This window comes from Capra hircus, chromosome 23 (genome assembly GCF_001704415.2).
Source record: "Capra hircus breed San Clemente chromosome 23, ASM170441v1, whole genome shotgun sequence".
Classification (NCBI taxonomy): domain Eukaryota; kingdom Metazoa; phylum Chordata; class Mammalia; order Artiodactyla; family Bovidae; genus Capra; species Capra hircus.
The window spans coordinates 31,698,666-31,726,645 of record NC_030830.1 but is presented as its reverse complement, the minus strand read 5'-3'; the positions used below and the strand labels follow the sequence as shown (position 1 = coordinate 31,726,645).

Genomic DNA, 27,980 nt, shown 5'->3' with positions numbered 1-27,980 from the left:
CGAGAGACTTTGGGGCCGCGGTACGCAGGCGCGTCAACGGTCCCCGGCGGCGCGCGCGCTGTGTGATTGTCAGGAAGACGGTGTGCCGGTCGCGCTGGCCAAGGTTGGACCCGCCCGACTGTGCTAGCAGCTGCCTAGGCGAGGGCCGTCTGCGACCCTCGGTTCTTTTCTCCGTTGTTCCAGGGAACAAATCTGTCTCGAAACCGACTGATCCGTTCCCAGAAAGGGGGCAAATATTCAAGACCGCTTTAACGTCCTTCCAGTGGACACCTAGCCCAGTCTCGACGGCGTCCGCGGGTGGCGGTTTTGCCAAGTGTCGTCACGTTGGTAAGAGAATTTAGAACCGTTCTGTATCTGTTTTTAGACTTTTCATGTTGCCTTGGCTATTGGTTATATAATATAGCAGTGATTGAGGACAACATTGGCCCGAAATAACAATAAAGTAGAAAGCATTGCTTACAGAAAAGGCCCTCGTATTGCCTTTTAAGAGAATTTTTCTTGTGGGGAAAAATGGTAGCTTTTAAACTTCCCTCTTCACTTGTACTGGTTTTCCTTGGCTGTGTTACCACCTGATAGTCACTAAATGTGTTTTGTACAGATCTTGGTAACTTGAGATCGTTAAAGATGAGGAATTGCAAATACCGAAGGTTTGTACAGTTTTGGTCATTTGAGGTGTTTGGTCATTTGAGGTGTAGCCTAATCCTTATTCCCAAAGGAAAGTTTTAACATAGAGCGTGTTTCACTTTTTATCTTTAAAAAGCTGTTGCTTTCTCCAGCAAAATACGTAAACTGAAAACTAAAACAGTTAAAATCTAAATATCCGTTTTTGGTGGTTGAGTATTTAGGAAATGTTTGCTGTACTTAAATCACTGCTCCCTGTTCCTACTCCACTTCTAGTATTTGTATCTAATATGGTAGTTAGGGGTGTGTGTGTGACAATGCATTTACTATTTTTAATCCAGTGTAAGTCTGTGTGTGCATGTGTGTGTGTGTGTGAGAGAGAGGCATTACATTTACTGTTTTTAATCCGATATAAGTCTGTGTGTGTGTGTATGAGTCAATGCATTTACTGTTTTTTAATCCAATATTAATCTATTTGAAGACTACACAAAAGCCACTTCAGGGCAAAGTGATTTCTGGTATGTTATGGTTTAAAGTATTACATTCTGCCTGTTTTCAGTGAGTGGAATTTGTAAGGAATTAATGCCTTGACTTGGAGAAGGCAATGGCACCCCATTCCAGTACTCTTGCCTGGAAAATCCCCTGGACGGAGGAGCCTGGTAGGCTGCAGTTGAGCCTGGTAGGCTGCAGTTGAGCCTGGTAGGCTGCAGTCCATGGGGTCGCCAAGAGTCACACAAGACTGAGTGACTTCAGTTTCACTGTTCACTTTCATGCATTGGAGAAGGAAATGGCAACCCACTCCAGTGGATTGCCTGGAGAATCCCAGGGTTGGGGGAGCCGGGTGGGCTGCCGTCTGTGGTGTCGCACAGAGTTGGACACGACTGAAGCGACTTAACAGCAACAACAGCAATGCCTTGACTACTCTGGTTTTTTGAAGTCATCATTTTCCCCTCTAATCTTTCAGCTTTGTAGTAGCATGACACTTTTTTCAAGGTGAACGTTAATTTTTGACACTTAAAAAAAGTACAGTTGAGTGCTTACTCAACTGTAAAACCTGTGTTCTCTCATATTTAAATACCTTGTTTACGTTAGGTCAGTGGTTTCCAATCTCTGCTGCGCATTAGAGAAGACTTATAAAAATTGCGATGCCCAGGTCACACCCATTCTAATTAAGTTAGATGTCTGGTAGTAGAAGCCAGAAATCAATAGTGTTTAAAGGTTCCTAGGTTATTCCAATCTGTAGTAAAGTTTGGGAGCCACTGCTTTCGTTTATAAAGCCTTCTTTCAGATTTCTAACAATGTTAAATGAAAACATTTACCTCTATCAATGGTTTATAAGGTTTGTTCTTTCAGTCTAGCACCCATACGTTTACGTATGTCTGTCTACAAATAGTGTGTAGTATTTTCTTTTTTTTGTTGTTTTCTTTTTGTCTTCAAAAGTTGAACACGAATAGATAGAAAATCAGCAGTAGAACACTACAAAGTAATTGTTACAGGCCAGATCCGCTGATGGGTGCTCAGAAGTTCAAAATTTGAAGAGAAATGGGATATGTGCATAGTCTCAAAGTATCTCTTCTACGAAAGGAAAAAATAGTAACCTTACAGTGAGAAACCTAGCAAACACTGTCACTATTCAATGATATGTTTACCATCACTAGTATTAAGACATAGTGACGTCGTGTAACTCCAAACATGATACATTACTCGAGAAAAGCAGAACACTTCCACAATGTTCTTGCCTGGAATGCATAACCTCAGTCTTATCAAGAGAAAACATCAGGGCTTCCCTGATGGCTCAGTTGTAAGGAAGCTACCTGGCAATGCAGGAGACACAGGTTTGATTCCTGACCCAGGAAGATCCCACATGCCTCAGAGCAATTAGGCTGGTGCCCTAGAGCCCGGGAGTTGCAGCTTCTAAAGTCCATGCACCAAGAGGCTGTTCTCCTCAATAAGAGAAGCACTGCAGTGCAAAGCCTGCTCATTGCAACTAGACAGTAGGCCCCACTCACAACAACTAGAGAAAAGTGTAAGCAACAGTAAAGACCCAGCACAGCCAAAAATAAATAAAAAATTTTTTTTAAGAATTCATTTTTAAAAAGGGCAGGGGGAACATCAGACAAACCTAAACTGAGAGATGTTCTCAAAGCAACTGAGTAGTTCCCTGTGAAACTGTCAAGGTCATGAGAAACATGGAGTGGCACTGATTGGAGAAGACTAAGGAGATGTGATGACTAAGACTGGATCTTAAGCTGGATTCTGGAACCAAAAATGGACATTAATGGGAGTAACTGGTAAAATTCAAGTAAAGTTTGTAGTGTGAATATTATGCTCATGTTCATTTTTTAGCTTTGATAATTGTGCTGTGTAAAATGTAGCACTAGGGGAAACTGGGTATGGGGGAACCCTACTATGTTTGTGACTTTTCTGTAACCCTAGAAGTTTTTCAAAGAAAGTTTTGAAATTCACATGAATGCTTTGATACTATATATTATTTTGTGCTTCTCTTTACCCTGAACTTATATTTGAAATTTGTCTGTCCATTAGATTCTAACTGTTGGCTTTATCCCACCATTGATGTACATTGTAATTTGCATTTGTACATGCAGTTTGCATTGATGTACATGTAATTTGCATTTCCCTATGCCTAATGACATTGAGCCCATTTTCATATGCCTGTTGACTATCTGAATATCTTTTGTAAAGTGTTCAGTTCTTTGGGGGGAAATGGGTATTTTTCAAAGCTTTTATTATTATTATCCTTCTAAAGGTGTATCAATTTGTTATTCTCCTGCCAGCAGTATATGAAAATGCCTGTTTCATTCTTGTTAGTTTCCATGCTCCCATGCTGATGGTAATTCGACAGTGAAAGAATGGAAGTAGTTTTCTTTGGTGATTTAGATTCAATGTCCTTCCTAACTGTTCATAATATATTGTCTTACAGAAAAATGACTGATGGAAGAGACCGGGTAGTTGCTCTAGTGGACATGGACTGTTTTTTCGTTCAAGTGGAACAGCGGCAAAATCCTCATTTGAGGAATAAACCTTGTGCAGTTGTACAGTACACATCATGGAAGGGTGGTGGGTATGTATCATAGTTATTCTTATAACTCTAAACTGCTGTTTTAATCTCTGAGAATACATGGCACTATGCTAGGTCCTATTTTTGAGAGTTCTGAACTGCTGTGTTTGAGAATGAATAGTGGTATCAATGGGACTTCCTGGCAGTCCAGAGGTTAAGACTTCACTCCAGGGGGTATGGGTTCCATCCCTGGTCAGGGAACTAAGATCCCATATGCTGTTGTGTGGCTAAAAAGTTTTAAAAAAATAGTAGTAGCATCAGTGGCCAAAAAGTTTCTACTATTGTGTTTATAATCTAGTTGTCATGTGAAATTTTATGATCATGTGAAATTTTTATGATCATGTAATATTTTTGCTCTGTGGCCAAGAAATTAAGGAAAAAAAATAGTAGCATCTGTGATCAAAAAGTTTCTATTATGTTTATAACGTATTCATCATGCTGAATTTTAATTACTTTTGCTTATGATCATATAATGTTTTTGCTCCCCTTTTTTTCCTAACTTTAGAATAGTTGCAGTAAGTTACGAAGCTCGTGCATTTGGGGTTACTAGAAATATGTGGGCAGATGATGCTAAGAAGTTATGTCCAGATCTTCTACTGGCACAAGTTCGTGAGCTCCATGGAAAAGCTAACCTCGCCAAGTAAGAAGAGAAGATGGTTTAAGGGGAGTAGAGGAGTTGGAATCATTTCATGAGGCTAGGAACTGATGTTTTCTAATTTGTTTTGTGTAAATGACATCTGAAAAGGTTCCCTTCAGTCAGCCAACTTTTCAGTGTGAAATGAAAATAGATTTTAATATTATATTTTAGGAACAGTTGAGAATCATTACCTATAATAATATCTACCCTTAATACCTTTTCAGTTCCTTAAATGTTTAAAAATTAGTTATTGTAATTAAAACTTAATACCAGTTCCCATGTTCTCAGGCCAAAAGTCTGAAGTGTTTGAAGTTATTAAATTGATTGTGAAACTTAAAAAGAGTTTTCTCAGAGAAAGTTGAGTCAGATTCACATTCTAGTGCAATATCTAGAATTATTTGCCAGAATTGAACGGATTCAAAGGTGCTGACTTTTTCTGTTTTGAACTGCGCTCTCTCCCCCCAGATTTTAGAAAGTTAGCCTCAGAATAGAAGACATTAATATAGGCATAGCCAAATTAGAGGTAGGTACAAGCCCCCACCATTATAATAATCCTAATAGCTAATAAACATATTGAACATATGTCATATGCCGGGCACTGTGTGAAATTTTTCATTGGCAGTGTCTCTTAAATCTCACATCGTTATAAGGTAAATTCTAGTATTATCCACCCCACCCCCTCCCCACTCATTCCTACACACACCCACACACACACACAAGGGGTAAGTTTAGAGGTTAAATAATTTAAGTTCACACAGCTAAGAAGCAGAAGACTGAGGATTCAACTCTTTTTCAGATCCCCACGTTCTCACAGTACACTATACTGTATGTGGTGGTGTGTGTAGGGATCATGCTTTGACTTGGGACTTGAGATATTCCTGAATTCACCTGTCAGAAGTCTAAAAGTGGAGTGTCATAGCCAACCTCACATTGGAATTATTGCCAGAAATGAAGACAGATTTAACTGAAGATTAATACTGTTACTCTAAAGTAGAATTAATTTAACTAATGGACATATGTTACATTGCATTGAATAGAATTTTATGCTGGCTGGGAAAGACAGTGTCATGTCCCAGAAATATAGTTGACTTCAGAGTGTGATTTTGAAAAGCCACATGCCACCAACTTTATACTGGATCATTTATTTTACCCTTAAAATCTTCATCAAGTAACAAACAAAGGCAGTTTTTAAAAATTTAAGAATATGTTTATAGACCAAAAAGTTATTAAGACCTAGATAATTTAAAATTATTTTAATAGTTAACTTGAGATGCCACATAAAAATAAAAATATGATTTGCAGAAACATATATATATACATATATACATATATATATGTATATATGTATATATATACACACATACACACACTAAGTTTTTCAAGTATTTGTAAAAATACCTTGGAGTAATTTACTCAAGTCTGTGAAGGAACACCAGCTACTGCGAAAGAGCATCCTTTCCTTGGTCTGTATGTATGTGAGTATATTATGCTATCATGCTCTTAGGTACCGGGAAGCCAGTATGGAAGTGATGGAGATAATGTCTCGTTTTGCTGTAATGGAACGTGGCAGCATTGATGAGGCTTATTTAGACCTGACCAGTGCTGTGCAAGAGAGACTACAAAAGCTCCAAAATCAGCGTATCTCAGCAGACTTGTTGCCAACCACCTGCATTGAAGGGTTTCCCCAAGGGCCTACAACAGAAGGGACTGTTGAGAAAGGTACTTCCATAGCATCAGTATTGCTTCTGCTTCCTGCCTTTGGAACCTGCTTTGCTTGGTCACACTGCTCCTTCTTGGATTCAGTGAAACGAAACTTAACCTACAACGTGAATGAATCTCAAGGACTCACATGGAAGGATATACAAATTCTCTTATCTTTCCAGGTATATGGATATTGAGAAGCTGTGAAATCTGTAAAATCAAGTTTCTCCTTAAGCATAACTAGGGCAGGTTAAAGTTATCAGTAGAAGGCTGACTGAGCGCTTCCATTATTTGTAGGTTAATGTATAACTTGGTTCATAAGAAGGGTGAGCTTTTTTAAGGGGACCTCAAAAACAGGGAGTTGACGTACTCACAGGATGATGTCATCAGTGAGCTGCTCAAGGCCTCGTATTTTATTTGACTTATTTTACTCCTTTTCCCTTCATAGTGATTCCCCTCACTCCCTTCCTACCCCACAAACTCTCTGGCACTCACTGACATAGATCTTCTTAAATATGTATATGTCTTTACAGATTATACAATGTTGCTTTGTACTTGTGCTTTTAATTATTTTTGTTTATTTAATTATTTTACTTGATAATTATCATTTTTTTTTATTTTTTGAAGTGTAGTCAATTTTTCTATTAGTTTCAGGTGTACAACATAGTGATTCAATATTTTTATAGATTATATTCTATTTAAAGTTATTATAAAATAGTGACTATATTTCCCTGTGCTGTATCCATTTATTTATTTTATATACAATAGTTTGTAACTCTGAAACCCCTGCGCCTAACTTGCCCCTTCTTCCCTTTCCTCACAGTAACAACTAGTTTGCTCTCTATATCTGTGAGTCTGTTTCAGTTTTGTTGTATTCATTTGTTTATATTTTAGATTCCACATATAAGTGATAACATGCAGTATTTGTCTTTCTCTGACTTAATGTGTACTTTTAAAACTTGTGCTTTTTATATAATTTGTTCTTTTAAAACTTGTGCTAGAGTTTTAAAAGCACACATTATATAAGTGAAAAGATGTTCAACATCAATAATTAGTAGAGAAATGCAAATCAGAAATACAATGAGGTATCACCTCACACCAGTCAGAAGGGCCATCATCCAAAAAATTTCCAAATAAAAATGCTGGAGAGGATGTGGAGAAAAGGGAACCCTTGTACACTGTTGGTGGGAATGTAAATTGGTACAGCCACTATGGAAAAAAAGTTTTGGAGGTTCTTTAAAAAACTAAAAGCAGAACTACCATATAACCCATCAATCCTACTTCTGGGTTATATACCCAGAGAAAACCATAATTCAAAAAGATGCATGCACCCTAGTGTTCATTGCAGTACTGTTTACAATAGCCAGGACGTGAAAGCAACTTAAATGCCCATCAGTAGAGGAATGGGTAAAGAAGATGTGGTACATATGTACAGTGCAGTATTACTCAGGCATAAAAAAGAACAAAACAATGCCATTTGTAGCAGCATGGATGAGGTACAAATGAACTTATCTACAAAACAAGTAGAGCTGATGTAGAAAACAAACTTGTGGTTACGAGGGGATAAGGAAGGGAGGAATAAATTGGGAGATTGTAACTGACATATATACACTACTATATATAAAATAGATGACAAGAACGTGCTGTGTAGCACAGGGAACTCTACTTGGTATTCTGTTATGGCCTCTATGGAAGAAAAATTTTAAAAAGTGGATATAGGTATTGATGCATGTATAACTGATTCACTTTGCTGTATACCTGAAACTAATACAACTTTGTACATCACCTATACTCCAATAAATTTTTTTTAAAAAGATGCAGTTGAGTATAAACTGCATTAATTTGCCGTGAAACAATGTTAAAAGAAAAACTTGTGCTTCTTAATTACAAGATCATGTTATGGTATTATAGATCTCATTCTTTTTAATTTTCTTTCATTGGTGGTTTTATAGATCTATCCATGTAGCTATATTTATGTGTAATTGATTGCTTTTTAAAAAATCATTTATTTTGGGGGAGGCGCTGGGTCTTCATTGCTGCACGAGCTTTTCTCTAGTTGCAGCGAGCGGGGGCTGCTCTCTAGTTGTGGTGCACGAGCTTCTCAGTGAAGAGGCATCTCCTGTTGTGGAGAATGGGCTCTAGGGTGCACAGGCCTCAGTAGTTGGGGCATGTGTGCTCAGTAGTTGCGGCTTCCTGCCTCTAGAGCACAGGCTCAGTAGTTGTGCATGGGCTTAGTTGCTCTGCAGCATGTGGGATCTTCCTGGACCAGGGATCGAACCCATGTCCCCTGCATTGGCAGGCAGATTCTTTACCACTGAGCCACCAGGGAAGCCCAGTTGGTTGCTTTTAATTGCAGTGCAATCTATGGTATGGATCTACTATGTTTACAGACCCTTCTGTTTATATGATCAATGTCCTTATTAATCCTCTTTTGGACCTACGCAGGGGTTTCTCTGAGTATTTTCAGGAGTGGACTGCTAGATCATAGGGTATACACATATACTTGGTTTCACTAAATATTGCCAAATTGGTTTCCAGAACTGCTCTAACAATTTGCCTGACCACTGACAGTACACAAGAGTTCCCATTTCCTCCCTATCCTCACCAGCAATTGGTATTATCTAATATTTTAAAATGTAATGGCTATAAAGGTGTACTTTATATTTTGGGGCTTGTTTTAGCTTATATTTCTCTATTTACTAATTGAAGTTGAGCTTTTTCATATACTTGTTAGCCAGTTGAGTTTCCACTTTTATGAGTTTGCTTATTTATAATCACCCAATTTTCCATTGGATTTCCTCCCTTTTTTGTCAGGGGAGAAGTCTCCTGTATCCTAATTGTTGGTTCCTTGTCTGTTTTTGACACTTCAAACATCATTTCCCAGGTCTGTCATCCATTAACTTTATTTATACTGTACTTTGTTGAATGAATTCTTTTAGTCCTTCCATTTTTCACTTTATGGTTTGTGCATTTTAAATCTCATGTTAGACATTCATTTCTACCAGATGTTCCTAAAGACATTTTTCTACATTTTCTTCAATTTGCCTTATAGCTTATTTTTAGGTATTTCAACTATATGGAGTTGACCATTATATTTGATTTAAAGTAGGGAGCCACCTTAATTATTAATCTTTTAGTGAGTCAGTTTTCCCCAACAGTTATTTATTAATAATCCATTTTTCTCAACTTCTCATATATCAGTTATTCTATAATAGCCCATTAGGGTCTCCTTTTGTTTCAGAAACACATTGTTTTTATTAGTTTGTGGTATATTATAATATTTGATAAGGACTCCCCTCTACTTTTGTTTTTCAAAATTGTCTTGGCTATTTATGGACCTTTATTGTTTGGTATATATTTTAGAATGCATTACTTGAATTCCTCAGAAAATTCTGGAAGTTACATTGAATTCACATTTTTAGTTATTTAAAAAAATATTTATTTAGTTAGGTGCACTGGGTCTTAGTTGTGACATGTGTGGGATCTAGTTCCCTGACTAGGGCTCAAACCTGGTCCCCTGAATTGGGAGCTCAGAGTCTTAGCCATTGGACTACCTGGGAAGTCCCTTAATTCACATTTTTAAAAAAGATGGTATCTTAAACTATCCCATCTATAAACATTTCACCAGCTTTTTAGGTCTTCACTTAATGTACCTTTTAGTGATTTTTATTTATTTTTTAAAATACATTTTGATGAAATGTAGTATTTTAAAATTTCTGACCTTGCTGGGTCTTTGTTACTGTGTGGGCTCTTTAGTTGCGGCCAGTGGGGGCTACTCTACAGTTGCGGTATACAGGCTTCTTATTGCGGTAGCTTCTTGTTACAGAGCACAGGATCTAAGGCGCATGGGCTTCAGTAGTTGTGGTTCCTAGACTCTAGAGCACAGTCTCAGTAGCTGTGGCACATGGTCCTAGCTGCTTCTGACCAACCAGGGATTGAACCTGTGTCTCCCACATTGGCAGGCGGGTTCTTCACCACTGAGCTACCAGGGAAGCCCTGTTGAAGTATAGTTGATTTACAATGTGTTAATTTCTGCCATACAGCAAAGTGATTCTTTAAGACACACATATATATAATTCTTTTTCATATTTTTTCCATCATAGTTTGTCACAGGATATTGATATAGTTCTCTGTGCTATACAGAAGGACTGTGTTGTTTTATCCATTCTATGTATTGTAATAGTTTGTATCTGCTAATTGCAAACTCCCAATCCATCCCTCCCTGCTGCCCTTGGCAACCACAGGTCTGTTCTCTGTTTTGTAAGTCTGTTTCTGTTTTATAGATAGTTCATTTGTGTCCTACTTTAGACTCCACATACCTTTTAGTAATTTTTAAATTATAATTTTTATGATATGATTATTTCTGCTGCTTCTGAAATCTGGAATCCAGTAGGTTTCCCTTTTTCTTGCTCATTTAAACTTTGATATAATATACATAAAGTGTGTAAATTAGGTGTACACTTGACTGATTTTCACAAAGTAAACCCACTTGTATAAACAGAACCCAGATCAAAAAACATCAGAACTCTAGAAGCCACATTTGCTTGCCCTCCCAGTTGTTCTCTGTCCCTCTTCCCTCTCTCCTATATAACAACTGTCCTGATTTCTATTTAACTTATTTTTGAAGTTTCTAAAATTGAAATTATGCAGTATATACTTGAGTCCGGCTTCATTCATTCAATATTGTCTTTGTGAGATTCATCCATTCTGTTGTATATAGTTGGGTTTGTGTAGTATTACATTGTATGAATATATTACAATTTACCCATGGATATTTTGTGGGTTTTTTTTTCCAGTTTTGGACCACTAATAACAGAGTTGCTATGAACATTTTTGTAAATATCTTTCGGTGAACAAGTGTATACATTCTGTTGAGCATGTGACTGACGTGCTCAGTTGTAGGGTTTGCCTGTATTCAGCTTTAGTTTGTCTGTACTCAGTGTTAGTAGATACCCCCAAAAGTTTTCCAGAATGGTTGTACTGATTTATAATTCCACTAGCAGTATATGAGAGTTCTAGTCGTGCCACATCTTTGTCAACCCTTGCTTTTCCCTCTTGTGTTTTAACCGTTTTGATGATTGTGATATCATATATGGTGATATCATGTTATGGTTTTAGTTTGCATGTTCCTGGTGTTAATGAGATTGAACATCTTTTTGTAAGTGATGACCGTTCTTTCATGAAGTGTCGATATAAGCACTTGCTCATTTTTCTTGGTTGTCTTATCTCATTCATCTATAGGACTTCTTTATGTATTCTGGATATGAATCATTATCAAATATATATATTGCAGCATCTTATGGTTTGTGACTTTTCTCTTTTTAAAAATTTTTTGCCCATGCCAAGTGACATGCAGGATCTTAGTTCCCTGCCCAGGGATCGAATCTGTGCCCCCAGTAGTGAAAGCCCAGAATCTTAACCACTGGACTGCCAGAGAAGTCTTGAGACTTTTCTTCTCTTTTTGAGGAAGGCCTGTATTGCTATGAACTTCCTTTTGGGGACTCCTTTTGCTGTATCTCAGATTTTGTGTGGTTGTGTTTTGTTTTTATAATACTTAAAATAATTTGTTGTTTAAGTTTTTTTTAAGACTGTATGCCCTTTTAAACCTGTTGAAAGCTATGGACCCTTGCTTGTCTCAGAAAAATAGATACTCACATATAAGACAATTTTGCATGCAGTTTTCAGGAGATTTGCAGACCCTCTCAAAACCTACATAGTTCAGAATAAAAACTATTACACATTACATTGGTTTTGTGGGAGGCAACTCATTGTTGAAGAGCTCTCTGATGAAGATGATGGTGCATACCTCTGTTGGTGGTCAAATGTTACTTCAACTCAAATGGTTGTTTGCCAGTGTTTTAAAGAAGTCTTATTTCTGTATGAGGAAATAAAAGGTATTTGTATATGAAGGAACAAGTTGCTTTATTGTGTCCAGTTTAAATTTTAAGCTTCCAGATGCAGTGATAACATCTTATTATTTAGAGTGTTCAGAATAATACAATGTCTAGGAAATGATTTATGGTGATATTTCATATCATATTCCTGAGTCTTCACATGATGTGTGTAGCCAGAAAAAAAATCTGTTAACAGAAATGAGCTGATCTAAGTGTATATATTCTCCCAGAAATTATTTTTCATGAATATGACATATATTTCAAAGCTAGGAAAAGAATCCAGATGTCTGTGATGTTTTGATACTAAAGTTCCCATTCAACTTGACCATCCTGCCTCTTAATGGGTCCTATTTACCCATTTGCAACTCTGGGTTTTCTGTTTCTGAAATAGTTATGTGTGTGTGAAGTTTAAGTAGTATGATTACTTAATACTCAAAAACTGCCAGAGTGAAAACTTTCCCTTTGGGGCCTCTTTGTAACTGGTTTGTGTTAGCTAAAGAACTCCTTTGTTTTCTCCTTTGTTTCCTCTTAATTCATTTCTTTCTAAGCAAATATTGAACATGTGAATGTGTATAACAAGAAACAGTTGTGTAGCTGTATTAATATAAAAAAATTATAAATCAACTTTCAGGGACTTCCCTGGCAGTCCAGTGGTTAAGACTCCATGCTTACATTACAGGGGCTATGGGTTCTATCCCCTGGCCCATGTGCTACCCAGCTCAGCCAAAAAGAAACAAAAAGAAGATAAAAATAAATTAATATTTAAAAACTTAAAAAAAATCAGCTGCCAAAGTTGAGAGCTGTAGGAGTTGGGATAGACTCCTTGCAGGCTTTGAAGAAGGAAGCTGCCATATTGCAAGAGGGCCTTTGGAGAAGCCCCCATGTCTATGCTCTGAGAGCTGCCCTCTATTGACAGCAAGCAAGAAAGGAGGACCTCAGTCCTACAGCCGCAAGATGATAAATTCTGTGAACAACCAGAGGGAGCTTGAAAGTGAAAGTACTAGTTGCTCAGTCATGTCCAACTCTTTGCAACTCCCATGAACTGTAGCCCTCCAGGCTCCTCTGTCCATGGAATTCTCCAGGCCAGAATACTGGAGTGGGTAGCCATTCCCTTCTCTAGGACATCTTCCCGACCCAGGGATCAAACCGGTCTCTTGCATTGTAGGCAGATTCTTTACCATCTGAGCCACCAGAGCTTGGAAGGTACTACTCAGCTCATGGCACAGAAGAAGGTATACCAGTTATCAGTATAAGGACTTCTCTTTTGTATTAGTTATGGATCCTAGAATTGTGGACCATAGCTAGAGTTTATCAGTTTAATCCTGAAGTTTTGGCACAAATTACCAGTGCTCACTCTTATGACAGTTCTAGTCAACATTGTATTAGAGGTTCAAGATGATGCAGTCAGTACAAGAGAAGAAATAAAAGATGTGAAGGAAGAATGAAATAGGAGATATGGCCATGTTTATAGAAAATCCTAAGGAATCTACCTCCCCCCACTCCCACTAAATAATTGAGTTTAGCAGGGTTGCAGGGGACAACGTCAATGTGCAAGAATTTGTAATACTTCTATATATTAAAATCTAAAATGGGAAGTTGAAATTTAAAAAGCAATGGCATTTTTGCAATAGCATTAAAACCATGAAATCAGAAATATATCTAACAATATATGTGGAAAAAACAGTTCAAGATATATGCAGGTCAAGCCCCAAGCTAATCTACAGATTCATTGCATTTTCACCAAAATCCCAGCAGGATTTTATAGAAATTGACAAATTGATTCTAAAATTTACATGGAAACGCAAAGGATGTGGAATAGTCAAACAATTTTAGGAAAAAACTAATTTGTAAAACTTCACACTACCTGATTTTAAGAGCTAACTATAAATTTATGGGTACTTCCTAGTGATCCAGTGTTTAAGACTTTGTGCTTCCAAAGCAGGGGGTACGGGTTTGATCCCTGGTGTGGCCAAAAACAAAAGTCAAAGTGGCACAGGCAAGAATGGAAGAAGTATGAGTAAAATAGAGTGAGTTGCAATGGATATGTGGAATATGCTGAAGTGGCCTTGGTAACTAGATAACTGCAATTGTGTTAGCTGCTCAGTCTTGTCTGAGTGTTTGCGACTCCATGGACTGTAGTCCACCAGGCTCCTCTAGAGGTCCATGGTATTCTCCAGGCAAGAATACTGGAATGAGTCGCCATTTCCTTCTCCATAGATAACTACAGTGAAGGGGAGCAAAAGAAAAGAAGGCAATATTAGATTTTAAACCTTTAAGAGAAACAGGAAGTTGTTTGGGAAAGAGAACCTTTGGGGAGGAAGACATAAAGATTGACTTCAGTAGCATTTTGTTTGATACTTTAATGAAAAATTCAAAAATTTAATGAAAAATTTTCTGTAGGGAGGTAGAAATAAGGGATTAAAGTTTAAGAATTTGGGGCAGGAGCTTAAGATTTGCATGTACTCAGCATAAGCAAATTGAAACATAAGCCAGTACCAGTTCACCGAGAGAAAGGTATCTACACAGAGAAGAATGTTGCTCAGTATCCACAGTTAGGGCATTAGAGGAGGAAGACAGGTTAGCAAAGGAGAGAAACAGCAGTTGGAAAATACTTTCTATGTGTTCATCTTCCTCCTCCTCTCGTATATACGAACCTTTACTCTATCTCTTCAAGATACTCTGTATTTTCTTGCCTTGTCATAGCTCATTTGTGTGTGTGTGTGCTCAGTCGTGTCCAACTCTTTGCAACCCTTTGGACTGCAGCCTGCCAGGCCTCTCTGTCCATGGGATTTTTCAGGCAAGAATATTGGAGTGAATTGCCATTTTCTGCTCCAGAGGATCTTCCTAACTCAGGGACCAAACCCACATTTCCCACATCACCTGTGTCTCCTGACTGCAGGCAGATTCTTTAACACTGAGCCATCAGGGAAGCTCTCACTTAAGCCTCTTTAAACCAGCATGTATATTTCTTCTTAACTTTCTTGTTATATGATTTTAAAATGCTTTTCCAAAACTGACTAGTCCTAAATTGGGTAATAAGATATTTTCAAGGCCATAAGTACAAAGCTACATCTAATTTAAATACTTTGTCAAGAGAATAAATCTTCTAGTGGTGCTGATTAGATTTAAGCTATTCAACTGGAACCAACCTCTAAAAATACTGAAGTGCTAACTTAAGTTTATACTGAAGCGTGAGATAATTCTGAATAATTTCTAATTGAGTAACTTAATAGAATTCTTGGTGGCATGCAAGGGAAGTTGGAGGAAGAAAGTTCAAAACTGGAGAGAGAAAACAGAAGTACTTTAAAATCATTGCTCATAAAAGATAATACAAAATATTTGTTGGTTATTGAAGCTTATAAGGTTCAGCCTAGGCTGGAAATGAAGGCTGCTGGACTTGGTATGAGAAATTGATCTCTGTTGTGATACTGAGTAGTCTTCTAAAAACATATCTAAAGTACCTGAAATCTAAGCATTCTGCATTTGATAACACAATTAAATAAAACCCTGATTTTAAAAAAATGTCTACCTGGGACCTCTCAACTTTTTCAGAGGAAAGGCGAAAACAAGGCTTATTGCAATGGCTTGATTCTCTTCAGACTGAAAGCACCAGCTCTCCAGACCTACAGCTCACTATGGGAGCAGTGATTGTGGAAGAAATGCGAGCAGCCATCGAGAGGCAGACCGGTTTTCAGTGTTCTGCTGGGATTTCACACAATAAGGTGAAGGCTAATAGATTTCAAAGAGAAACAGATACATCTATAGTTAAACACAGGGATAGAAACAAACACAAACTTTACAAAACAATAACAATAAAGCATAGACGGGATAGGTATGAGTGGGGCATTTAAGATTTTTTTTTATGTGGACTATTTAATAGTCTTTATTGAATTTCTTATAATATTGTTTCTGTTTTATGTTTTTCTTTTTTTTGACTTTGAGGTATGTAGGATCTTAGCTCCCTGACCAGGGATCAAACCCACATCCCGTGTTGGAAGAAGTCTTAACCACTGGACCTCCAGGGGAAGTCCCTGCATGGGGCATTTAAACCATTACACATCTTTGAAATGGGTTCCTCTTTAAACTTCACATTGAAGACAAAAACCTAAGTAATTCTTTCAACATGAGAATTGACATTGCACATGTACTTTCCTAGGAAACAGGCTGAAAATTTTGCTGGAAATGGTTATATAGTTGTAGCCACAATATTTCCTTAATGATTGAACTATCCAAAGAAAGGAGGAAGTGGGAATTCCTTGGTGATCCAGTGGTTAGAACTCGGCACTGTCACTGCCCGGGGCCTGGGTTCAATCCCTGGTTGGGGGAACTAAGATCCTACAAGCCAGGCAGTGTAGCCAAAAAAAAACAACAGGCTAGTCTTTTAATTTTATATATGAACCTATTCCTTTTCACTTGCTGAATATTCTAGTATTATCTCACTTCTGTGGTGTGACCTAGGTAGTCTCTGCTTTTTTTCTATTCTTTCTAATTAAAGTACAGTTTGGCCCTGGGATCTTCATCCCCTTTGGTCTAGGCTTAGTCATAGGGTGGTAGCTGATTTTCCCTGGTTACTACCTTCTCTCCCTTCCTCAAGAAGAGAAAAGTTTGGCACTGTGTAGCTTGCGGGATCTTAGTTCCCTGACCAGGAACTGAACCCAGGCCCTCAGCAGTGAAAGCACTGAGTCTTAACCACTGGACTACCAGGGAATTTCCAAAAAGAGGAAAGTTACCAAATTACCCAGTAGAGTTTGGGGAAGTTTTTTCCTGGTTAGGTGGAGAGAGAGGAAACAAAAATCTCAGTGTAGTAATTTAAACTAATTATGACCTAGTAGAAGTTTCAGAGAATCTCTCCCATGAATGTGAAGTAATTTTATATTTTTTCCTACCAATTATAATTTGTGAATTGATACCACTGAAGTACCTTGTTCTTTGAAAAGACTTCTCATGGGTGTTTTTCATTTTGAAGTCTTATTTAGTACAAGATGTTTGCTACTGGATGATGATTTTGAGCCCAGTCTTTGTCACAGATACTAAATGATGGTAATCTGTATTAAACTGGGACTTAAAATGGACTGACCATTAATCAAGAAATGTCTGTAAGTGGGGTAGGGCAAAATGAGTTTGTTTTAGCATATTCATATGGACACACTAAGAAATGCCTCTTAAGTTTCTTCTGTAGCTTCTTTGTTCTTTACCCTCTTGAAGTAGGAGAACCTTAAGGAACAGATGAGGGTGGAAAAAACTACTAAAGGAAAACACAATGGAAGATGTGGGAAGAACAATGAGGATAATGATAGTGGGTCATGTTTCCACTGTGGATGTTGTTGGACACCCAGGTTTGGAGATGTCTTGAGTTTCTGGCTCTGTTTTCGTTTTTAATGTGGAAACCACTAGTTACAGCCCTTAAGCTGTGCCTTGTGTGTGAATGTGGGTATGTGTATATATTAATATTCACCATGTGTGGGTGTTGACAGTAATGAGGCTTTTATGCTTCCCATGCTCCAGGTTCTGGCAAAACTGGCCTGTGGATTAAACAAGCCCAACCGGCAGACCCTGGTCTCACATGGGTCAGTCCCACAGCTCTTCAACCAAGTGCCCATTAACAAAGTGTGAGTACTCAGGGAGCACCTAACCTTCCACTCCTCTGTCTATGTGAAGGCCCTCTCTAGTTGTAGCTTCTTCTGTTCCCTAAGAATTGGAGCCAAGGAAAACAGGTACCATGGAGACAGGAGGGAGAAAACATAGAAAATTCTGCAAACACACTGAGATTCCTTTTCTTAATGAACCTCCAATTCCAGATTATCTGTGGAAGATACTTAATCCTGAATTTTAAAAAATGAACTGATTTTTGGCCATACGTTTAACTTCCTTCTAGGTTTTTTATTAAAACCTATTACTAAATAACAAATAGGAACTTTAATTCTTTCCTTTTTTCTAATATCGTAGCAAGCCATTCAGGGCTACTGAACTGTTCCCAAATAAAATTAATAACTAGGCTGTGCATACCAATTGTGTGTCCTTGACCAACGGCTTATAATATTGTTGAAGGGACAAAATATAACTGTTCAAAGCAATAATGAAAGTTCCGTAATCAAGACTGTGTGGAACTGCTAAATGAATTGTACAGGGAGTCACCAAAGTTCATAAAAGTCACTGGAGAAGGACTTATAAAAAGGGCATGGGATTTCGTTTTCAGATTTGGCACAGTTTGGAGTCAGATGAGAAGATAAGAGAAATACCAATTTGGAGAATGTTTTGAACACAAAAAGGGAGAAAGTATAAGGTATTTTCAGTGAACAGGACATGACCTAGGACCATATTGAGGAAAATAAGTAATGGAAAAAGGACTGAACAGATAGGTTAAGGACAGATTATTAGACATCTCAAAGGCTAGGCTGAAGAATTACTATATTCTTAAATACAAAAGGTTGTACTATTGAAGGGGTTTGTTTTGGGAGGTGGAATTTGAATCCATAAATGGGACAGTAGATTCTATATAATTAAAAATTTTATATAGTTGATTTGATAACCACTTAATGAATTTACCTTTGTGTTTATGCTATGGTTACTCCTATTCCTAGGCCCTAACTCTCAGAGTATTGAATTCCCAGTCATCTAGTCTTATTCTAGAAAATCAATAATTTACAGGACCACTGTGTGTTATCCTTTTCCCTGAATCTTCTGGAGAGCTGCTTACATAGATAAAATGTTTTGTATCTATTTGCTAACTAGGTATTGATGATGTTACTTACAAATGTATTGTCTTTTGTTGTTGTTAGCCGTAATCTTGGAGGAAAACTAGGGGCCTCTGTCATTGAAATCCTGGGGGTAGAATACATGGGAGAGCTGACCCAGTTCTCTGAATCCCAGCTCCAGAGTCATTTTGGGGAGAGGAATGGGTAAGTGATTCCTGATACTGTTCAGTCATAACTTTTATGGATATGTTAAATTCAAATGTAGACAAAAGCATCAGGTAAAATCTAGACCTATTAGGTTAATATTCACTCCTTGAGGTAACTGCATTGATCCTTTTGCTTTAAAATATTAGGTCACTATAGCCTATCAGTCTAGTTCCCCCCCCCGCCCCATGTACCTAACTAATTAGGTTGGTAGAAAGGAACGCAACTTTGAAGCTTGGTTATATACGTGTACAAAGATGCTGTTATTTCTTTAAGATCCTTGTATTTAGGCTTAGTAAGTACCAAAAAAGCTTGGGGATGTAAAATCCTGTAGCTTGGTTGGTACTTTTCCAAAATATAAATGATGACTTGACCTTAGAAAGCATAATCGGTATTCTTCTCCTGAGCAGTTTATTGTACTGGAATTCATAGGGAAGGGCAAGATTCTGTGATGAACTTAATTTTGAATAGATTTTTCCTTTTTCATGAAAAGGATAAAAGGTTTAGTATAATATAGGTATTTTGTTTTAACAAGGATAGTCATTTGCTTTCACCTTAAACTTTTGTGTTGGTTTTATTAGATCTTGGCTATATGCCATGTGCCGGGGGATTGAACATGATCCAGTTAAACCCAGGCCAATAACCAAAACCATTGGCTGCAGCAAGAACTTCCCAGGAAAAACAGCTCTATCTACTCGGTTTCAGGTAGGCAGACATTCTTGACAGAACATTGTCTCTTTTAAGGGAACTGGTGGGTAGGTTTTGGTAGCTGTGGAAACTTAGATGGAACCTTTATGCTGTAAAATACACAGGAAACCGAAGGGGTTTTGTGTTGAAAATTGATGAATTTCACTTGGGATTTTTATTATTATTATTTTCTTTCTTCATCCAAAAAGAAACAGAATGGAACTGACTGAAGTTTGAAATGGAATTACTCATTTTTTGGTAGATGAAAACTTAGGAAGCCAGGACATTGTGCCTCAAGTTTGTGTCTTTTTTCTCAGAGCTGGAACATGCCTGAAGTTTACCTGATAGCATGCCAGCAAGAAAAGAAAGTGAAAACTCTTAGATTAGGGCAGGTCAGAGTTCTGAAGATTTCTGTCATCTGGTGATCCTTATGGGGGAGACTGTTGCACACTTCCATTTTGGGGAGAACCGAACAAAATGACCATTTGTGTGTGCTAAGTCGCTTAAGTCATGTCTGCGACCCTATGGACTGTAGCCAGCCAGGCTCCTCTGTCCAAGGGATTCTCCAGGCAATAATACTGGAGAGGGTTGCCATGCCTCCCAGTATCTTCCCAGCTCAGGGATCAAACCCATGTCTCTTAAACGGGCGGGTTCTTTACCACTAGCGCTACCTGAGAGTTCTATAATAAACCTAGAGTCTTTAAATGAAAGATTAAAATATCAATACTCTTTTTAGGTGCAATGGTGGCTTTTGCAATTAGCCCAGGAACTAGAGGAGAGACTCACCAAGGACCGAAATGCTGTAAGATTTTCTTTATTGCTTGGATGAGCTTTGGAATATAAGTATCAGTATGGAGTAGAAAAAAGATACAAAAAGATACCAGCTACAAAATGTTAAGAAATCTTTTATCTTTTCCCATAAAACTGCCGTAAAACTCAATATGATTTTCAAAAACCTAAATCTGTGAACTACTGACTACTAGATCTGTGAAGACCTGACTACTCCTGTCTCCCTCATTACCATTTGCTTTTACATTTTTGTATATTATCTAAATCCTACTCCAACTCTGAATACACAGTGGATCTTCATCAGAGTACAGAACTGTTAAGCAGGACATTTAGGGATTAGAGTGTAAATTATTCAGCTTTAACACAGTCCATGTGACAAAGAAGTATTCAGTTTTAGAGACAGTCTTAAGGCAAAGATTAAATATATGATTAGTTTATCTTCTCTCTTAAAAAAAAACTTGACACATATATATATTTACATACCATAAAATTCACCCATTTACAGTATAAAGTTCAGTAGTTTTCATATATTTCAGAGTTAACTATTCCATAATAAATTTAAGGACATTTCCATAACCCAAAAAGAAATCCTGTACTCACTAATAGTTGTTCTGCAAGCCCTAGGCAGTTCTAGTCTGCTTTCTGTCCGTATAGATTTACTATTCTGGACATTTCATATCTGTGCAATAATCTTATATGTGGCCTTTTGTGACTGGCTTGAAATCTTTAACATGTTTCCAAGGTTTATTCATATTGTAGCATCTATCAGTCCTTTATTCCTTTTTATGACAATAATATTCTACTGAAAGGATATATCACATTTTATTTTATCAGTTCATTAGTGAATGGATATTTGAGTTGTTTCCACTTTTTGGCTATTATAAGTAATGTTGCTGTGAACATTCATGTACAGATTTCTCTGTAGACATGTGTTCACTTCCCTTATATACCTAGGAGTAGAATACTGAGTCACATGCTAACTCTATGTTAGCACGTCAGGCTGTCGCAGCACTATTTTATACTCCCAGCAATGTCAGAGGCTTGTAATTTCTCTATGTCTTTGTTGTTTAGTCACTAGGTATAAAGTGGTTTTCAGGTGCATGTTGACTATTTTCTGATTTTATTTGGAGAAATACCTGTTGAGATCCTTTGCCATTTTTGAAATGAGTTGTCTCTTTATATTGAGTTTTAAAAGTTCTTTATGTGTTCTGGATACAAATCCCTTGTCAAATATATAATATACAAATATTTTCTCCCTGTGGATTTTCATTTTCCTGATGGTATTGCTTGATGTGTCCTCTCCTGTTGAAACATCAACTGAATACTATCAAAAATCATCTGTAATTAACTGTCTGCCCCTTTTTAGCAGAATTGGTAGTAAATGTTTGCTCTTTGGTTGTTTTTGTTTAGTCACTAAGTCATATCCGACTTTGCAACACATGGGCTGTAGCATGCCAGGCTCCTCCGTCCTCCGCTATCTCCCAGAGTTTACTCACATTCATCTCCACTGAATCAGTGATGCTATCTCACCATTTCATCCTCTGCCACTCTCCTCTCCTTTTGTCTTCAGGCTTTCCCAGCATTAGGGTCTTTTTCCAGTGAGTCAGCTCTTTGTGTCAGGTGGCCAAAGTATTGGAGCTTCAGCTTTAACATCAGTACTTCCAATGAATATTCAGGATTGACTGGTTTGATCTCCTTGCTATCCAAGGAACTCTCAAGAGTCTTCTCCAGCACCACAATTCAAAAGTATCAATTCTTCAGTGCTTAGCCTTCTTTATGGTCCAACTGTCACATCTCTACATGACTAATGGAAAAACCATAGCCTTGACTATACAGATCTTTGTTGGCAAAGTCATGTCTCTGCTTTTTAATATGCTGTCTAGGTTTGTCATAGCTTGCCTTCCAGGAAGCAAGCATCTTTGAATTTCATGGCAGCAGTCACCGTCTGCAGTGATTTTGGAGCACAAGAAAATAAAATCTATCACTTCTTCCACTTTTTACTCATCTATTTGCCATGAAGTGATGGGACTGGATGCCATGATTTTAGTTTTTTGAATGCTGAGTTTTAAGCCAACTTTTTGCACTCTCCTCTTTCACCCTCATCAAGAGGCTCTTTAGTTCCTCTTCACTTTCTGCCATTAGAGTGGTATCATCTGCATATGTTGTTATTTCTCCTGGCAATCTTGATTCCAGCTTGTGCTTCATCCAGCCTGGCATTTCGCATGATGTACTTTGCATAAAAGCAAGGTGACAATATACAGCCTTGATGTACTCCTTTCCCAATTTTGAACCAGTCCATTGTTCCATGTCTGGTTTTAACTGTTGCTTCTTGACCTGCATACAGATTTCACCGGAGGCAGGTAAGGTGGTCTGGTATTTCCCATCTCTGGAAGAATTTTCCAGTTTGTTATGATCTACACAGTCTAAGCTTTAGTCAGTAAAGCAGAAGTAGGTGTTTTTTCTGGAATTCCCTTGCTTTCTCTGTGATCTAACAAAGGTTGGCAGTTTGGTCTTTGTTCTTCAGTAGGTAACATAAAGAGGTTGTGCTGTGGGCTTATTTGATGTTGCCCACTAGGTGTCGCTCCGTTCTCATCTCTCTATCCTCTGATAGTCTGACCTCATGTCCTGTCATTTCCCCCTCACCTAGTCCACTAACAGCCTCCACTCTGCTGGCCTCTTCCCCATTTATTTAACACACCAAGTAAATTTCGCCTTCACTTCCTCCCCAGTTCCTCTATCATATCAGCAGCCTCCGTCACTCTCTGCCTTACTCTGCTTTTTTCCATTGCACTGTGTAGTCATTTCTATTACAAGCCTACTTGTTTATTATATGTAGCCCCTACTACAAGATAAGATCTTCCAGAGCCTGGACTTTATTTTGTTCTCTCCTTTATCTCTTGATAGTGCCTGATACAGTTATAGGTAACTGGTTTTAGTCAACAAGAACTTCTTTGTACTTATGTATCTCTCGAGATATATACAAACCTGAATAAGCTGTATTTACAAAATGCACAAAAATACAAAATGTATTTTTACCTAAAAATTAGTTGCTACTTTTGGTTTATTTGTCTTAAGTATATTTCTTCTCACTAGAATCTTTTGATTTTGAGAGGTCCCTGTGTATACTTGTCACCTTATTGCCTCTTGGCCTTATTTTCTTAGTTTGCTTTGCATCAACAGGATTCATATACTTAGATTTCACCGAAAAGTGAGTCAGTGATCTTGCTTTCTAGAGGCAGCTCACTACCTGTGTATCTTCTATAGATGGGCTGTAAGGAGATGCTAGTAGAAACTTCTCTTCTTGAGCATCAGAGCACCAGAGAGGTTAAGAAGAGATCCACTACTCAATCCTGACCCCCTTTCAATGACTTACATGAACTCTTCCTTCAGTCACAGAATATAGTACTGTAGACCTTTGTATAATCTTCCTGCATGGATACCACAGAAGAACATTTAGGAGAAACCATTTTCATTTATTCTGTCAAAATATCCTAGATATTCTAATACTCCACCCAAATTATGTCTTCTCCAGTTACTTATATGCAGAAACAGCACAAATATTTTAAAAATGAAACCTTATTTCCAAACCATTATGCCACCCTGATTCTTTTCTCTCACAGAGTTCAGTATTAGAATCCAGCTGCTCAAGGTAACTTTAGTTCTGTCTCAATCCTCTTACACCCACAGAACGACAGGGTGGCCACTCAGCTGGTTGTGAGCATGCGTATACAAGGAGACAGACGTCTCAGCAGCTTGCGACGCTGCTGTGCCCTCACCCACTATGATGCTCACAAGATGAGCCATGATGCATTTGCTACCATCAGGAACTGTAACACTTCAGGAACCCAGACTGAATGGTGAGTTTCCTTCTAGCTCATCTTCATTTGAGACTCATACCCTGTCTTTATTTAAAATTAGTATATAAGCTTTCCAGTTAGGGTAGGTTCTTTGTAGCATGACCTGTTACAGAGAGGGGTGGTCATGCATTAAGGGAGAGAACCCAGGAGAAATACCAGAAACATGGCTCAGCCTCTTTGTCTACATTGGGTGCCATCCAGTGCCCAGGGGTAGGTTTCAGAGGCAGACTGAACCAACACTACCCTTTCTGATACTAAGTTGTTATAGTCAGGGGATCGACCAGGTGTACTTGGGAATGCAGAACTCCTAAGTTTCAGAGAACTTCTCTCTCAACTGTCTGATTATTATATTTTAAAATCATCCTCCTTAATAATAAATTTCACTTCAGCTGGCCATTAAAAATAATCAGCTCTATATGGGAGTGTGTTCATTTACTGTTCAGATAGTAATGATTTTTAGTATTGGAATCCTATCATTATTTAACATAGCCTCTTACGTTCTAAAAGTATTCCAAATTCACAAGGTAAATATGTTAATAATATGTGAGAAAGATAAACTGGTTGTTTAATATAGATCTACATTAGAGATTAAAAAAGAAAAGTTTAGTTAGCCATCTTAAGTTATTGCTTATCTGAATATATTACTTTCTAAAGTTAGAGTCTTTGTAATACTTAGAAGACTGACTTACTTGAAGAATACTTACTTACTTGGTATACTTGTTATTTACAAAGACTAACAAGAAGTAAATTATTCTAAGTAAAGAATGAAGACTATTTATTTTCAAATATTGAGTGATTTTACTGAACCAAATGATAATTGTGATACTGTGTTCACATTAAACCTTATAAACTGGCAGATTATAACAAATTTCACCAAGAGTATAAAATATTATATTGGCAGGGAAGCATAATAGTATCTGATAAGACTGTCCCAAAGCATGAAAGAGAATAGTGAGATACTGTCATAATAATCTTAAAATAGCATTTACCCTTTATCTCATCGAGGGACTAAATCTGTATATAAAAGCACATTTTCATCTTCTGAAATTCAACTTATGTGAAAATGTATTTGTGTAATGAGACATAAAGAGGAACTTTATGACAAATTTCTTGAAATATTTCTGAGACTAGGCTAGGTAATCAAAAGCAGTTGTGAAATTTCATTCTCTAGATAAATTCCAGAGTTGAAAATGAGAGTTCAGGTTCTGTTTAAAAACTGCATAGAGCATTTTTTTTTTTTTCGTCTTTCCAGTCTATTTAAAAACTTTTTTGTAGCTTTAGATAGTGTCTTGCCTCAACTGTGAATTTCAGCAGCTGTGCAGCAGTATCATGCAAATAGTAAACCCACTTGTCAGGGGAGCCAACTTACACATCCTACTTGCTGGGTGTTCACTAGAGGTTCTCAGGGTGTGGTCCTAGACCGCCGCATCAGCATCACCTGAGAACTTGTTAGAATGGCAGATTCTCCACCCATCCCAGGTCCGCTGAATCTGTATTAACCCAATATACCCCAAAGTTTGAGATAGTGATAATTTCCTTCTGTGGCAGAACCAGAGTCCCAGTCATTTAGAAACTTAATCTGTGACCTGCTGCTAATCTATTCTTTTACTTTCTATACAGGTTCCCTCCCCTTATAATGCTTTTCCTCTGTGCTACCAAATTCTGTTCCTCTACCCCTTCACCTGGCCCAGACATCACCACCTTCTTGAGCAGTGACCCAAGTTCTCTGCCAAAAGTGCCAATCACCAGTTCAGAAGCCACGACCCAGGGAAGTGGCCCAGCGGTGACAACCCCTAAGAAAGCAACTACTTCTCTGGAATCATTCTTCCAGAAAGCTGCAGAAAAGCAGAAAGTCAAAGAAGCTTCACTTTCTTCTCCTACTGCCGCTACACAGGCCCCCATGAGCCCACCATCCAAGCCCTCATTAGCTTTTCAAAGCAGTCATACTATAGGAACCGAGCCCTTCTTTAAGCAGAAAAGTCTGCTTCTAAAGCAGAAGCAGCTCACTGATCCTTCAGTTTTCTTCCCTCCACAGAAGCCCAGTCCTAAAGAGTTACCAAACTATTTTCCAACAGAGAATCCAGATTGTGCCCCTGACTGTGAAAAGATGTTGAAGCTAGGATCCCCCAAAACAACTCCCACAGAGATGGATTTGGCCCAGAACAGCCTCAACAACCTTGCTTCTTTAACTTCCACATCTGCTCTGGAGGTGGCTCAAAAGGCAACTATGACCTCCAGTCTTCTGGCTGCTGAGGACCAAGTGCCCTGCGAGAAGTGTGGCTCTCTGGTACCTGTGTGGGACATGCCAGAACACTCGGACTATCATTTTGCATTGGAGTTACAGAACTCCTTTTTGCAGCCCCACTCCTCAAACCTGCAGGTTGTTCCTCCCAGTTCTCCTCAAAGCAAAAGAAATCCCAAGAGCCCTCTGGCTTCAAATAATAAACGGCCCAGGCCTGAGGGCATGCAGACACTGGAATCATTCTTTAAACCATTAACACACTAGTGCTGCCCTCAGGCTTGCTGCAGGGTGGTAATATTTTATCTGTAACCTGGGAGGTGGGAATAAGTTCACTTCGAGGAGACTTGTAACTTCATGAAATTTTTAATAAGAAAAATAATCCAGATCTTGAGTTAAGGCTCCCATCTCTTTACAGGCATGGATTCAAATCCTACTCCTGAAAGGATGTAAAAACTCATCTTTCAGATAACTGTTTTTTAAATCGTTAGTCTTTAGGGAAGCAGTGTCAGTTTAGAATGCCTGGCCTTGGAGGTTCCAAACCTGGCTTTGCCTCTTGGAAAATGTCCTCAAGAAAGTCACCTTGTCCAGGACCTTGTTACTGGCAACACAAGGGAACATGTTAAACATAATCTCAGCCTTATCCCTACCCCTGCTGAATCTGTGTTAATGAACTTGAGAAATGAATTTGATCTAGAAAATAGTAACTGTCCTCTGGGCAATGTCATTTCCTTAGACCCTAAGTACACATTTAAAAGGGAAGTGCTTGGGCCTTCAGGGTCACTGCCCTGTTCAGCTCTTTCCTACTCAAGTGTGAATATTTATTTAGCTTGGGGTTTTAAATGAATTATTGTAGCTTTTTGCACTTGTCTGTTTATATCACTGTATACTTACTCTGCTTATGTGTGTGGCTATCGGCTGTGGCTTTTCTGATGTGGGACATGTTGATTACACAGAGAAGCCAACTGAAGGTGAACTGAGTGATGGGGGCATAAGGCACATGTACTCAAACCAGTACTTTCAGACTTATTTTAGCTTATTTATAAGTTGGGGACCTATAGTTTGAAGGGGGGAACATTTGAAAACCACTGTGTCTAGCAAATTAGCTCTTCCTCCAAAAATACTTTCCACTTTTGTGTTAAGTATCTAATAAAAGACAGTACTTACCGTGTACATGGCTCTTCCTTACTAGATCTGTAGATTTCTTAAAGGCAAGACTTCTTCACAGAGACTTCCCTGGTGGTCCAGTGGCTAAGACTCCCGTGCTCCCAATGCAGGGGGCGCAGGGTTCAATCCCTGGTCAGGGAACTAGATCCCACATGCTGCAACTAAAGATCCCATATGCTGCAATGAAGACCCAGTGCAACCAAATAAATATTTACAATGGGGAAAAAAAAAAAAGAATTCTTCACAGTGCTTTGCACACAATAGGTCCTTGATATTCACTGGATGAATATAGAGAGTGAAAATTTTAGGGTTAGGGGAACTAACACTAAAAATGTACAGACTACTTATACACTTTTTCATCCTTCTCAGTGCTGTATCAATGCAGAGTGCCTCACTAGTTTGTGGAGATG

General features: G+C 38.2%; 1 protein-coding gene across 1 annotated transcript; it reads left to right on the top strand.

Moving 5' to 3' along the window:
* On the top strand, positions 123-27,574 carry POLH (DNA polymerase eta). Its single transcript, XM_005696339.3, has 11 exons — positions 123-327; positions 3,563-3,703; positions 4,206-4,340; positions 5,842-6,056; positions 15,485-15,654; positions 17,438-17,541; positions 18,712-18,831; positions 19,413-19,536; positions 20,255-20,320; positions 23,995-24,164; positions 25,785-27,574. Exons 2-11 carry the CDS (start codon positions 3,567-3,569, stop codon positions 26,668-26,670), a joined length of 2,127 nt encoding a protein of 708 aa, XP_005696396.1. The 5' UTR covers positions 123-327; positions 3,563-3,566; the 3' UTR covers positions 26,671-27,574.